The sequence below is a fragment of the Eriocheir sinensis genome, chromosome 28, assembly GCF_024679095.1.
Source record: "Eriocheir sinensis breed Jianghai 21 chromosome 28, ASM2467909v1, whole genome shotgun sequence".
NCBI lineage: Eukaryota > Metazoa > Arthropoda > Malacostraca > Decapoda > Varunidae > Eriocheir > Eriocheir sinensis.
The window spans coordinates 13,645,505-13,660,699 of NC_066536.1; the positions used below are offsets into that span (position 1 = coordinate 13,645,505).

Consider the following 15,195-nt stretch of genomic DNA (forward strand, 5'->3'; position numbering starts at 1 on the left):
GGAGCCAAACATATCCGCGTAGAAAGGGTGATCATCGAAAAGGATTGGAATGCCTCTTCGTGTAAGTGAGAGCGAACTTAGTACAGTTTCTCGCAACCTGGTATACCGGAACGCGACCCAACCTTGAAGAGCTTCGACACCTATACGCCGCGAGAAGGGGAAAGAGTCAAACATATCCGCGTAGAAGGGTGATCATCGAAAGGGATAGGAATGCCTTCTCGTGTGGGCGTGACAGTAAAGGAACTCAGCCTCACCAAGGACACACACAGCGAGGCCAAGAACGAAAGGGGCAGCTTGAGTCACCCACCGCCACACATCCTGGAGAAAGTATAAGTGCGGAAGAGGATCAAGAGGAGGTAGCCGGGGCGGTGGTGGCGGCGTTGGCTATGCAGTGGGCGTCGCTTCTACTGCACGTCTTCCCTGATTATTGTGAACTCACCGTAGACTGGTTTCATCGTCACTCCCTCCCGACCGTCCGGCCCTACCACTGCCATCCCCCTCAACTGCTACTTACTGGCTGGTCTCTCTAGTGCTTCCAGCGTCGCATTCCTTCCCCACAACGACGGCAGGGAGACAGCTATAGCGAGGACTTGACACGACCGAAGAAGTAGCAGTAGTAGTAGTAGTAGGAGGAGGAAGAGGAGTATAGGACTTGTTGTAGGTGGAGAATGAGACGTCGTAGTAAGGAGAAGAAGGAAGGGAAAAGAAAGTGAGGAAGAAGATAGGGAGAAAAAGAGGAATAAGGAAAAAGACGAAGAGAAAGAAGATGAAGACTAAAACAAGAAGAGGAGGAAGAGGAATAATAAGAAAACAATGAGAAAGAAGAAGATAGGGAGAAAAAGAGGAATAAGGGAAAAGACGAAGAGAAAGAAGATGAAGACTAAAAACAAGAAGAGGAAGAAGAGGAATAAAAAAGTAAACGAAAAGAAAGAAGACAAAGACAAAAAGAGAGGAAGAAAACGAAGATGAATTTAAACATCCATACAGTGCCACAAATACCCTTCAAGAGATAAAACAAAGAAAAAGAAAAACACAGCAAACAGATGAATTCACAAGAAGCGTACCCAGAGACAGCGCAACCATAGACCACCTTTAATTAGATTTTGGCAGCAGAACCCCCACACCTGCCGCCCGCACATACCTGGATTAACACAACAGACGATAGACACAACACTACACACCTGGGCAAGCCAATTCCCTTACCTACCTTTCTCTCCTTCCCCTTCTCCCCAACCTTTCCTCTGCATATTCTTCACCCCATACCAAGTTACCAACCCATCTCCCTTCCCTCCTCTACCCATGGCTCCTCACTTACCCAGCATTTCTTCTTCAGGGGAGAGAAACGGAAAAAGAAGTAGTATTCGCTAAGCTCCTCATATGCTGTCTTGCTATAGTGAAGTGCAGCGATCATGAACAGCGATAAATAAGAGTAATAGAATGGAAATGTATATAGGAGGAAGGGAAAGTTATAGGCAATCTGAGCGTGTGTGTGTTTAATGAAAAAAAAATGTAGATAGATAATGAATGAGGAACTCCAGAGATAGATAGATATTGAGACTTTTTTTTTTTTAAGTCCATATTTTCTTTTTTTTTTTTTTTACACTTTCATATTTGCCGTTTCTCAAAGACTCAATGTAGGTAATCCAGCCTGGTGTGTGTGCGTGTGTGTGTGTGTGTGTGTGTGTGTGTGTGTGTGTGTGTGTGTGTGTGTGTGTGTGTGTGTGCAATCCAGTGTACGATCATGCATAAATTTATTGTATGTTTTCCTTGAGAGAGAGAGAGAGAGAGAGAGAGAGAGAGAGAGAGAGAGAGAGAGAGAGAGAGAGAGAGAGAGAGAGAGAGAGAGAGAGAGAGAGAGAGAGAGAGAGAGAGAGAGAGAGAGAACACAAGAAAGTCGAAATTCTAGAACCCCCTCGAAAAAAAGGAATGACGTAGGGGTGATGGACGATAAGAGGGGAAGGGGGAGGAGGAGGAGAACGGGGCAGAATGGGGAGAACGGGGCGGGGCAGGGTGGGGGTATAGATCTTTAGAAACTATGGAGAGCCTTTTTTTTTTTTTTTTTTTACTCGTGTTCTTTGCTCGGCCATTCATCACCACCGCTACCACCACCATCATCATCATCAGTCTGCTCATTTAAAGGTATAGCGCTGATCCACTTTTTATTATTTCCAGTAATTGTGTTATGGCGAACGTCTTTAGTTTAGCTACTCTGTTTACATTGACTATACCGTTCACGTGTTTACCTTTGCATATACTACAAAGCCAGGTGTTATTATCTAGCCTGGTCCTCCTCCTCTAGTTTTCTCCTTTTTTCGTCATAAGGAAGCTGCGAAAAAAAAGTTGTTATAGCATTATGTGAAAGCGTCCGTGTCACTAATGTCGCCCGCAAGAATTCAGGTCAGATCACCGCGCCTAGAGAGAGAAAGAGTGAGAGAGAAAAAAAGAAGTTAACTAGTCCTATAGGCAGATGTGTGTGTGTGTGTGTGTGTGTGTGTGTGTGTGTGTGTGTGTGTGTGTGTGGTTTATAAATCTCTCTCTCTCTCTCTCTCTCTCTCTCTCTCTCTCTCTCTCTCTCTTCTTTTTTATTATTTTTTTTCCTTTTTTTCTATGGATAAGTGGATGGGAGGGAGAGAGAAAGGGAAGAATTTGTGTGAGACTTGTTATTCGTTTCATCATCCAGTTTATTTCATCTTCCTCCTCCTCCTCCTCCTCCTTGTACAGGTGGTCGGTATATCGATGACTCATCCTTCCTCTTGTTTTCGGTCTGTGGTTCCTTCTGTTTGATCTCTACACGCCGGGCAAACTAAGGAAATGTACGGTTTTTTTTATCAATATCTATTTTACTCTCTCTTTCCGTGTTTGCATCGGGTTCATCAATTTCAACACACATACATACATATACACACACAAACACCGCCTCCCCCCTCCCCCCCCCCCGCCCCCCGCCCCCTCAAGCTTCACAGGCATGCAGGGAAAGTTGAAGGAAGTGGAATTCCATCATTATTATCATATCTATTATTGACCCCCTTAACGGATGGACGGCTGCATGCATGGAGGGAGGGAGGGAGGAATTGACGTTGTGAATGGAGGGGTCGAGAAAGGAGTGACTGGCAGGGTGGAAGGAGGGAGAGAGGGGAAAGGGAACGTGGTGGAGGTGCAGGGGGAGAGGGGAGAGGAACATTGTGGTGGAGGTGTAGGGAGGAAGAGGAAACGGAAATGGTGGAGATACGAAGAGAAGGGGAGAGGAACGTTTATAGTGGAGGTGGAGGGAGGAAGGGAAGATTGACGTTGTGATGGAGGTTGGAGAGATGGGACATGGTGGAGGTGCAGGGGTAGAGGGGAGAGGGACATTGTGGTGGAGGTACATGGAGGAAGAGGACACGGAAATGGTGGAGATACGAAGAGAAGTGGAGAGGAACGTTTATAGTGGAGGTGGAGGGAGGAAGGGAAGATTGACGTTGTGATGGAGGTTGGGGAGATGGGACATGGTGGAGGTGCAGGGGGAGAGGGGGAAGGGAGGAAGAGGACACGGAAATGGTGGAGATACGAAGAGAAGTGGAGAGGAACGTTTATAGTGGAGGTGTAGGGAGGAAGGGAAGATTGACGTTGTGATGGAGGTTGGAGAGATGGGACTTGGTGATAGTGATGCAGGGAAGGAAGGCCGTGGTGGGGATGGTTACAAGGAGGAGGAAGCACTGCAAGCCGGATTATCTACATGCAACGTGCCAGATTGCCTTAAGGGGTTTTTACACTGGGCAAATTTTCCGTGGATCTTCAGTCAAACCACGATTTTCGCTGGTGTGGTTCTTATATTTCCGTGGTTTTCTGACGTGTCCACGATCTTCTAAAGCTACACTAGATTTCACAGAAGGACGACGGTATTACTCACCATCATCAGCACCAGCAATAACAAGAAACAAATGAGAACCACGCCAGCGGAAATCGTGGTTTGACTGAAGATCCACGGAAAATTTGCCAGTTAAAGGAGCTATTACTCAGCCTCTTTATTTACCGACTTTCGACCCCAAAACTGTCTCGTGGACCCCAATAAGGAGATTCACTTATAATTATCGTTAAAATAGTTAATTCCTGATGTTTCTTGGCAATAGTTAGGCGTCAGAAACTGGTAAATACTATGCTCTGAGTACGATAATCTGGCAACGGTACGTGTCTACATGTCGCTTGGGATCGTGTGCGTAGCGTGTCTTGTAGCATCTCCCTGTGACCCGACTGATTGCCTGGGTCTTCGGTCTTTGTTGTGCCTGATTGACCCTTCTTTCCATCTGTCCATCTTTCCTTATTAGTATATTTCTACCTGTCTGCCTTGTTGCGTCCATATCAAACTCCCCTAAAAGCCCGGTTGATCCTCTGTAGCCTTAGAAAATACTCAAAATAGTCGTTGTGGGACCTCAGATGTTTATGGCCTTCAGTCAGTCTCAAAAGCCACTCTCTTTCTCGTGGCGCAAAAGGGCGAGGCATAAGCGGCGTATGATGGGAATAGGATGTTACACGGACCCCCACAGCACTGAAGAAGAGGAGGAGGAAGAGGAATGTGGAGTCCTTAAACTATTGAACTGAAGGACTCGATTTTATTTTTCTGTTGACAGGTCGGAGAAAGCAGGATACTCTTCCCACGCGTGCCTCGGGCGGATCAGGATCAGCAGGATGGAAGGAGTACGCTTGAAAGGGAAAACTGCAGCCTTGGAGGGGCCTGGGACGGAGTGAGGACTAGACAGGAACGAGGAAATGGAGAGCAAAAACATATTCAGTAATTGCTTTCTTTGTGGATAATTGCGTCAGCTTACTTAATTGCTTGTTTATGTGGTTTAATTATATACCACGTGTCTTGATTGATTGATTGATTGATTGATAGTTTATTGTTGCCGAGTAAACAACGAAGGAGAAGGGAGGAGCATGCCATCCCAACCCCTAGGCAGTACAGAGTGTAATTATTCAACTAAGGATAGATTGTCCAGCGAATTTCAACTGATCTGTCTGTCGATCTAAGGGGAGGCTCTTTATAGTTTTCATTATTGTATTAACTTAGCTTCTCAATTCTTTATATTAGATGACAATGCTACTGCCTGGGGGTTGGGATGGCATGCTCCTCCCTTCTCCTTTGTTGTTTTACTTGCAACAATAAACTATCAATCAATCAATCAGTATATTTGTGTAGTCATAGTTTCACCTCACGTTAGTTTTGCAGGTGCTGAAGACGAGAGGAATAATTAACAGCCATCACTAAACAAAAACCCAGTTACTATTTACACATTGAGTGAAGATGAAATTCCCAAGGTTTTATATTCATTTTATATTGTATTCTATATTCATTTGATTTGTCCAGGAGAACAGCCCAAAGAAGAGGATGACTGGCAATCACAACCGTATACCAAAAAAAGAAAGTCATTGTATCATTGAAGGCACAGAAAAACTTAGAGTGTAGCACTTCAACACAAAAAAACAAAAGATGAAATGATTCCACAACTCAGAACACGAAGCTTCCTATTTAGTGAACCCGTTGTGGAGGCGCCATGACCATCACCGCCACCACAACAACACCAACACCACCACCGCCGCCGCCGCCGTCAGGGTGTTGCGCGAGATGTCACGTACCACGCGGGGCAGGAGGGGCGCCAGGCAGGAGGCACCCAAGCCCTCCAAAAGGTGAGCAGCTAAGGTAGTACTCAGGGAAGGCGGGCGTCACTTGTTAGCCCCGCCAGTCACCTCGACGAGGCCGAGGTGGTGCGTGGTGAGTGGCGCCGCCCTGCACTCACAGGCTCGTCTTCTTCTTTTGACCTGTTACGCTTTGTATCGCTTCTTAGGTCTTCCTCCTCTCGTGGTTCAAGCTTTACGTGTTACTGCAGCGGGAAGGGAGGTAGGGGTTTGTGGAATGAGATGCTACGGTAATATTTTTTTTGTATGGTGGCCATCTTGCGCGAGGTTAATACTGACAATGGGTCGTGTTTTAGGTAAATATGGAGATTCATTACGTGCCTCCAATATTGCCCCCACGAGAATAATAACCTTTCCAAGGTCTCACATACTGTTGTACTTCTCTAGTTTTACTGGTGCATCACAACCATAACCAGGGGGGCTGTGCACCCCCTGGTTAGAAGGGGGTTCGAGGGGGGCGAAGCCCCCCATTAGAGGCTAAGTTATTTAAAGTTTGGTTGGAGTAGTTTAGATATGCTCCCCCACACAAAAATCCCGATTTCCTATGGGTCCCCCAAGATCGTTAGGGAAAGGGGACTAGGCCATTTTCTTTACTTTTAAGTACTTGCGCCTTCATATGCTTCAGGGACATGTATTTCGTCCCTTAACTCTAATATGGAGGCGCAGAGTCAATCTCCACAATGACCGTGTTTTATTTCTTTGAATGCGGTGCAATAACTAATAGCTTGCAGGAAGTTAAGAATATTGACGTGAAAACTTTTAGTGCAGTCTAGTGCATCACATTTTGGCAGCAAAAGGTGGGGGGGTTGTCAGGTTAGGTTAGGTTAGATTTAGCTTGGATAGAGTTGTGAAGTTTAAGTTAAATATATGCGGTACACTTAGCGCTACACCATTGTTGTTACTAGTGGCAAAATAGGCAATGATAATACATATACATTCCCTGAATGAATGAGTGTGTGTGTCCCTTGGGTTAGGTTGGTTGTATTGGCCCTGAGACAGGAGGACTCCAAAAAGCCTTAAGTCACAAGAATCCTTTTGGTTCGACGCAGGAGTGAATGTTTTGAAAAAGATTTTGATGATATGTAGATATCTGTCTCCCACCCCACCACCAGTGACAACAGTATCACAGTGCGAAGCATATCACGCATATTCATGGTAAACAATTAAACTTAACCCATTGAACCTAACGATATCTAACCTGATCCCCCGCACTACCAAAATGTGATGTGCTGGACTATGGAGCATAAACTTTTTGCATCTGATACTATAATTTCTGCTTGAGTTAAATGGTATAAAGAATTCTTATGATTCAGATGTTTTCATTTTGGGGATAGTTGTTCTAAATATCCCCAAATTAAAGACTGAGCATGTATATATTGTTTGAAATTATATTTAATTTTACCAATAATAAACTTGCCTGCTTAGTGTAGGAATGGGGCTCAAGAAAGATATCAGGTTTATATGCAACTGCACTGGTGCTTTTTTTAATGCGGTTTCCTCAACCACGTAGTACATGAAATTTGGCTTGATAGTACTGAAGTTGTTTCTTTCAGACAGGAGACCCTCAAAGTCACCTCGGAGTGTGCTCAGCAGGCCCGCAGGAGAGCTCAGAACTGCTTCCTCAGCATGATAGAAGGTTCGGTTGAGCCCAAGGTGTTCATTGCCACGGTAAGTTGATGCAGTTTTTTTTTTTTTTTTTTTTTCAGCGTATGTTGTGTAAAAGATAATTGTTATTTTTATTTTGCCAGTAGCTATATGTTGTATTGTTTTACTCTGTCAAATTTTATGCCTCCTGAACTGCCAGGTTACCACCATTTTTATTTTATGAGGCAGGTTATTCATTGTCAAACTCCAGTGGATCACATTTCTTCTCTCTCTTCCTCAGGCTCGATACATCAACCCTGAGGTGTATGATGATGTGGTGGTGGAGCGTGCGGTGGCTGGGCTGTGTGGCTACCCGATGTGCCCTAACACCTTCACCGACACATATGGCTCCCGGACCTATGTCATCCGCAACAACAATCTCTATGACATCACGCAACGCAGGGTGTGTGTGCCAAGGAAGATTTGTGTCTCAGCACGTTAGGTTAGGTTAAGTTTAGGGTATCTTCAGACACATGATTGCCAACACCTTATGGTATAAATCAACAAAGAATGACCTCATTTTGTCGTATAGAAAGTCTGATTAGTAAGGAAGCATATACAGTCATCCCCGCCGTCATGGTATTTCCTCGGACTTCGCGCTGAGCCGAAACCGCGAACGGCGGGACTATAACCCTATGGGAAAATATGCATTTGGGGAAGTCACCTCTGACACGTCATATAAAACATGTTTTTTTCGTTCTTTTTAATGACTGAAATGAGACAAGACCTTGTTAGACAACAATATGTAATCAACACTCACCCTGGGGTCAAAATTTAGTAGCACAGAAGACCCAAAAGTAGCCCAATTTGATATAAGTAGCCCAATCTGGCAACAATGCATTTTGTCGGCGCTTTAATTTTTTTTTTTTAGAATAATTTTGCTATGAGAAAATCTCGACCAATAGCAGTCGTCCCTGAGTGAGCTGCTGGCCAATAGGAAAGCATGACGTCACAGTTCAACCGTGACATCACCAGGAGCAACCTAACGCCCATTGCCCCGCCTCCTCCTCTCTCCTTCCCCCTCTCTCTGCCTCCCTCCTCCCTCCTCTCTGCCTTCCTCCCTCCTCTCTCCCTTCCCCCTCTCTGCCTCCCTCCCTCCTCTCTGCCTTCCTCCTCCTCTCTCCCTTCCCTCCTCCTCTGCCTCCCTCCTCCCTCCTCTGCCTTCCTCCTCCCTCCCCTCCTCTCTGCCTCCTCCTCCCTCCCTCTCCCTTCCCTCCTCCTCTGCCTCCTCCTCCCTCCCTCCTCTCTGCCCTCCTCCTCTGCCTCCTCCTCTGCCTTCCTCCTCCTCTCCCTCTCTGCCTCCCTCCTCCTCTGCCTTCCTATTTAGCTCAATGCATCCGCAGACACGCTAAACTGGGGCACAGATAAGCGGGGGTCAATTAGTTGACCGCGAATACGCGAAACCGCGATGGGTGAGACCGCGAACGGCGGGGGGTGACTGTATGAATTTTCTGAATCGAGACCTATGGTAACTGTTTGGGGTTTTATTAGGTTAGGTTAGTTTAACCAGAGGGCAGTATGAGTCTCAATTGGCATCACTGAAACAATCCCGCCTGCGCCACCACCGGCTGAGGGAGATTGACTAACAGCCCCCCAAAACTGAAGGCTAAAAGAGGCAACAATAACCTCAGGCCCAAAAAATAAAGCTTAAAAGCACCATAGGCAAACCCGTAAGTTTTTCTCAATTCTCATATTTCCCAAAAATTCACAAAAATTCCCCAAAAGCCATGGAAAGTTTCCCAGTTCAAAATTTTCGTGAATTTTACAACCCTATGTGTGACCCACTTCACTTTGTTACCTATATTTTGCCATCTAAATTAAGTAAAATTGTACTCAAGCATTGTGTACCAACTCAGTCATGTATGTAGTGCTGAATGATGAAGGATTAGTGGCAAAGCTTTAATAGTAAAGGACATACACTGTCAAGAAGTTATTTGGTAGACACTCCTCACTGTACTGAATACTGAAACCGATTCATTTTCTAGAACTTCTGTAGCAATGTGTGCTTTGAGGCATCTGAGTTGGTGCGCAAGCAGGTGCTGACCCTTCCACTGTACCTGAGAGACACAGAGGACTCTGACATCAAGGACGTACGTCTCCCCTGCCTCAGCCGACTGAATGGACGTCACGGCAAGCTGGTGGATATCACAGGTGGGTGCTGCTTGCTTGTTGACGAAAGCTTTCTAGGCTGCAAACTGGAAGGTCTAAAATTTGGGTTCCTCAGGTTATTTAGGCAATACATTAGAAACTATCATTTATAAATAATTAAAGATCCATGTTTAGATTTTCTTGTAGTATAGAATTTCTAATGAATGGAATAATTTGTTCTGAATTTTCGTTGTGACTTACTTCAGTGTTGCCTCGCAGGTGGTATATCAAGGCCTGAGGTGGATGAGGGTAAGCCAAGAAAGGCGAAGGCGGACTTCAAGAGTGTGGACGACATTGCCCTAGAGTCTTTGGTCAACTGGTCTGAGCACGAGGCCGAGCAGAACAAGGAGACAGAGGATGGGGTTAAATTGAGTGACATCATTGAGGAAAATGAAAATACAGCTCAAACAGAGAGCAAAGACACGGACCAGACCAAAACTGCAGCAAAGAGTAACAACTCAAATCAGAATAGAACTATACCGGAAACTACAGACACCAGCAGTGATAAAACCATAACTGAAGAAAGTGGCCGAGACCATGTAGGATATACGGAGGAAGTGATTGAAAGCAGTAAGGCAAAGCAAAATAAAACTAAAGAAGAATGTGTTGACTCAAACCAGAAAACACCTACAGCAGAGGAAACTGGTAGAGGGCAAGCAAGATGTACTGACCATGTGGAGGACAGTGTTGATACTAAACACTGTGGATCAACACCAGTAGAGAGTAACACAAACCACAGCAAACCTGCCACTCAGAGTAATGATGCAGGTAAATGTGCAGCCGTGGAAGGAAAGACTGACGGCACTGTGGCTCATGAGGAGTGCAGTCGTTTGGCCAGTCCGAGTGAGAAGCAGCAGCATGAACCGGGCCATCATAAAGAGGGAGTTGTAGGGCCGGGTGACACTCATGAAGAGAAGCAGCTCAACAAATTGAACTCTGGATGTGAAAACACCAGCAAAGAAAGAAAGGATGGTAAAGAAGTATGTGTCACCTTCCAGGAGGACAATCGTGACTCTAAATGTAATAAGGTGGAGAGGACAAACAAGAGTGAAGGGAATGACAGTGTGTGTGATAAAAAGTGTTACAACTCAGAGAAATTGAATGAGAAATGTACAGAAGATATTGCTGGTACTTCTGAAACTGTGCCAACCGGAAGTGATGAGAAGCTTCAGAGTGACCCAGCTAAGAAAGGAACTCCTGGACATGAATCTCGTGAGGTCCCCAAGAGTAAGGATGTAGTTGTGGACCCACTCGCAGAAGTCCATAAGGTGAGCGCTTATACTGTTTGCCGTGGCCTCCTTTTGTTGTTTTGTTGAGTAATACATTAGCAGCTTAGTGGGCTTTATTGTTGGTTTGTTTTTGTCTATTCTCTTTACCTGCTTTCTTTGCTGTGAAAAAAAAAATCAAGTCTTGCCACACTTCCTGACACTGGCCACACATCGGCAGGTAGAGGCCGTGATGCGGCAGTGGGTGTCCTTCGACAGTCTGCGTGTGGTGCTGGGCGACCTGTATGTCCGAGGGATGCTGGAGCACCTGGGACACTCCTGGGAGAAATATGACACCACTGCAGGTCAGTTGTTTTGCTTTCCAAAGCCACTGCACCAGTATCATAAAGGAATGTTAAAAGTGTCCTTGGGTATTCACCTAGAATGTTTTATTGAATGTCTCAACACATTTTTGGGACCCCACATACAAACCACCAAAAAACAGCCAGGCTTGTCTTAAACAGTTACCTTTATACTCCTGGCATCGCATCACATAAAGAAACAGATCAAGATGCCACTTCCACAGATATTCCGACAAATACAGAGACTAATGCATATGTATAGAATTACACTAACTTATAAACATGAGTACCTTCACCATGCAGATATTCACAGTACTTATAACTCAAAACATCATCATCACCAGCCATTCCCAATGTTTTCCACCTCACTTTGTCTGATGTTGATGTACTCCATCTTGCTCCAGCATCTCCCCACCAGATCCTTATTCTGCCCTGACTTGTACAATTCCTAAGTTGCCACTCTGTTGATTGGTTGTCCATCTGGAGTTTGAACCATTTTGTGAGACATTTTTTTCCTCCCTCAACTGAGTTTACCGTTTCCAGTGGTTAAATCTAATCACCTTGCATTAGTAGGAAAATAGAAGTTGAGATGAGGATAGCAGTGATAATCTTACATCAGTTAGAATTTTTTATTAAAACCAGTCAGATCACACAGGTACCATGTTGTCCTTCATGTAGAACTCTGCCCACCTGTATCAACAGTGTCCTATTTTCATGATATAACTCAGAGAAGAATTTCAAAGAGCTTTTAAGTTTTACATTATTGTTCAGTGATATTAGCATGGAATTTCATAATTAACCATAGCTGTTATATCACACAGATTTACCAAGATACTGTGCCTAACTTATGTGAACAAAGCTTAGTGATCACAAAAACCAAGTAGACAGTTTGTGCAGGACAGTGTTTGCAGTGTTCTGAGTTCGTAACACTCATGTTTTCTTGGCAGGGATGAGGTTGAGTGTTGAAGCCAAGGCAAGATACATCTCCATATGTCGCCGGTTGGAGCACGAGGAGAGGCAGGACGAGGTGGAGGTGGGGAGGGAGGGTCAAGATAAACTTGACCTAAATCCCAGGAAGCAGAATAGGCCAAGCAAGCCTCTGCCAGACTACAGCCAGCTGCAGCGCCAGGCCAAAAAGCAGGAACTGAAGGTGAGAGGGGACGGTTTAAGCAGCTTTTAGAGGAATATTTTTGCAGTACAGTAAGATTGTGCTACAAATTAATTAAAATTCCTTTAGCTCTTCCCCAAGTGTCAATGTTGCTGCTAATGCAAGGAAAATAATGTCTAACACCTCAACATCTGTGAATCTGTTGATGGAGCCTGGACATATTTTTTCTAGAGTTCTATCTCTTAGTTGTGTTTGCAGTTATTGTATTTAGCTATACCCTGGAAGTCCTGACCTAATGTTTGTCTCCACAGGTCGTGTCTTTCTTTGGTGGGAGTGATCAGTACGAAGAACCTGTGGAAGAGAAACTGGAGAGCATACCCGAAGAAGAGGGAGAGGAGAGCAAGGCAACGGCCAGCAAGAGGAAACTGAAGACCAAGAAACAGCTGGAGGAAGCAGACACCAGAGAGCCAACACTGCCTTTCGTGGACAGCTACTCACAAGTTGCTTGGCGCCAGAGCATTGTACTCGAGAAGGTCACGGCATAGTAAGTAACCTGTTGTGTACCAATGAACATATGCTTATCTTAGCTCCCTCAGCAATTCTGCAGGTATCAAACTGTCTAAAATTGGTAGAGAATCAGCATAATTTCAATAAAAATAGGAAATAAGTGTGAAAAGGGCAAAAAATAAGTAAGAGAAGGGCAATATTAGTACAGTAAAATGGTTCTGGAGAAAGACTGGAAGCAATTGAGTTTAATTCAAACAAGAAGAGTGTCGTTGTCAAGATCTTTATTGAATAGCCTTACATACAGTTGTATCAGTATGCAATATAGATTTTTGAAAAAAGCAAAAATCACAAAATTGTTCCACTACAGTGAGACATCATATATATTGTAGAGGGAGCAGGAATGTTTGTTGTAACTTCTCTCCGTGTCCATAGCTGTAAGTTTGTGAGCCCAACTGGCACAGGTAGCTGCTCGCCGAGACTGGTAGACACCACTGGCTGGCCCGGCTCATCTCATCCTTTCATCTTAAATAAAAGTTTTTAAGATTAGGTCCTGCATGTTGAACTTCGCTAGTGTGGTGGTGTGAGCTGTTGCTATTTTGAGCTTTCTAGGGTGATCTGTGTATGCTCGTCCAGGTTTTATTTACAAACATTATATTCACTGCATGAAGTCTTTTAAATAGCTTAAATATGCTTACCAATTTTACCATTGGATTTTCCTCATGTCTCATCAGTCTCAGTGGATACGTGCCTATTAATAGCCGGCACATAGGGCCCATTTCAGCCTTGCACTCTGAGGATACAGAAGGAAAATCATTAGGTAATAGGTAAGCTTATTATAAGCTATTAAGAGAAAGCAGTGAATTAAATGAGTTTGTAAACAAAAGCCAGACTGCTTGTGCAGGCCGGAACACTATTAGCATTTCTAAGATGTAAGAGAAATAGTATATATTAGAGAAATTTAAATCATTCATATGATTTTCTATTACACATGTGGTATCAGTGGATGCCATATAAACATCTTAAAAATCTACTCTCCCATGCCTGCACTTACCACAGAGCAGGGGACGGTAATCGTTGCAGATTTATCTCGCCAAGCCAGGAGAGACTGTCTGTATAAACCTAAAGAAAATTTTATTTAGTAATTAGTAACTACAGTGAATCCTAAGACAACTTCTATTACTTTTAAATTCTAAAATATTGATGTACAAGGAAATAGAGGAAACAAAAGACAAATCACAGTTGTAATGGAAGAAGTAGAAGGAAAGGCACCAAAGTTACCTATGTAATTTTCAGACTTATAACCACACACCTCTCCAGTTTGCAGCAGCTGTTGGAGATGACGAGGCTGAGTGTGCATGAAGTCAGGAAGCTGCTGGGGCCCCTGGTGGCCACCTTCCACCTCTCCCCCAACAACATCTCCTTCTGGCCCAAGCAGTGGCGCCTCATCACCCTGATCCTCCTCAAAATGTGAGTGGGGCTGAAAATGACAACACAAATGTCATAAGGCACGCTGTGATGCATTCATTGATGGTATAAAATTTATATCATCTGTTTATAGGTTTATGAATGACAGTTATACCTTATAATACTGATTAACTGGTATATTTCCTTTTGAACATGTACGTACATTTCAGGCTAAGCGTGCGCTACCCAATCATCCAGGACGCCCTGAGAAGTGAGGAAGGTCTCAGCATGCAAGGAAGCATCCTCTCTGCTTTCTCCCTTGACCTTGGTTACTGTGACCGCATCCTGAGCTACTTGACAGAGATCCAACACATCTTGAGCAAAGACTTCAAGGATGAGAAAACTGCAGAGGTTTCTGAGAGTGCTGAAGTGCTCCAAAAGCCATGCCCTGAAGGGGAACACTTGCAGACTAGCTGTGTAAGAGAAGGTGCAAAGGGCACAGATGGTGATGTTCTTGAACAACCTCACAGATGAAGTGAAGACAAGTGATAACTTCATGATGAACTGAAATATCATGAAATTGTAAATAATTTACTATTGTTGAAAGCCTTCTCTGAATAAAACTTTAGTCACTAGTCACTCCAATACATATTTGATTCCAAACAAAGTCCTGTTGTAGTGATCACTGGTGCATGTATTAATGGGAGGACCTGCTGACCTTATTTCCTGGCTGGTGAAGTCAAATAACTTTCCCTAACTGCTCAAATGAATACAAAGATTGTTTGTGATAGTTTTCCTCGAAGGGAGAAACAACCTACTCGAAGTCAAGTAACTCCGTCCTGCACACACAGTGACACACTATTCCTCCAAACACTGTTTGGAATCCTGAACCAAAGCAATCAAGATGGACAGTGTATATGGGTGAGGTCAATGAGAAGTAACTTGGTCTGGAGACGATTACGTCAAAAACGCTGTAGAGGAGTATATTTAGGAATACAGGCAGAGAGACCAGATGATAACGACTATTGACTATTTTAATTGTTTAGCAAAGTCAAGTCTGGATGAGAGAAGACTTTTTTTTTTTAGTAGTGTAGAGTGAGAACGGAATACACTGACCTAGTAAATGCCACTCTTGAACAACCAA

General features: G+C 44.2%; 1 protein-coding gene and 1 long non-coding RNA gene across 3 annotated transcripts in view; both read left to right on the forward strand.

Moving 5' to 3' along the window:
- LOC127004580 (uncharacterized) overlaps window positions 1-4,883 on the forward strand; it is an 84,301-nt gene extending 79,418 nt beyond the window's left edge. For both annotated transcript variants that reach the window (XR_007757891.1, XR_007757890.1), the window contains exon 4: window positions 4,608-4,883. This is a non-coding gene — a long non-coding RNA (uncharacterized LOC127004580). The remainder of the gene's footprint in view (window positions 1-4,607) is intronic.
- Window positions 4,884-5,375: 492 nt separating this feature from the next.
- LOC127004581 (uncharacterized) lies at window positions 5,376-14,696 on the forward strand. Its single transcript, XM_050872463.1, has 10 exons — window positions 5,376-5,664; window positions 7,227-7,341; window positions 7,559-7,720; window positions 9,303-9,468; window positions 9,685-10,733; window positions 10,912-11,035; window positions 11,980-12,182; window positions 12,452-12,684; window positions 13,965-14,114; window positions 14,282-14,696. The coding sequence occupies exons 1-10, from the start codon at window positions 5,603-5,605 to the stop codon at window positions 14,583-14,585; spliced, it is 2,568 nt and encodes an 855-aa protein (XP_050728420.1). The 5' UTR covers window positions 5,376-5,602; the 3' UTR covers window positions 14,586-14,696.
- Window positions 14,697-15,195: the final 499 nt, after the last annotated feature.

Bases quoted from the DNA above. Each gene is read 5' to 3' on its own strand.
- LOC127004581 (XM_050872463.1), top strand. From the start codon at position 5,603: ATGTCACGTACCACGCGGGGCAGGAGGGGCGCCAGGCAGGAGGCACCC. The intron at 7,342-7,558 runs GTAAGTTGATGC...TCTCTTCCTCAG, and splicing joins CCAAGGTGTTCATTGCCACG to GCTCGATACATCAACCCTGA. The intron at 11,036-11,979 runs GTCAGTTGTTTT...TTTTCTTGGCAG, and splicing joins GAAATATGACACCACTGCAG to GGATGAGGTTGAGTGTTGAA.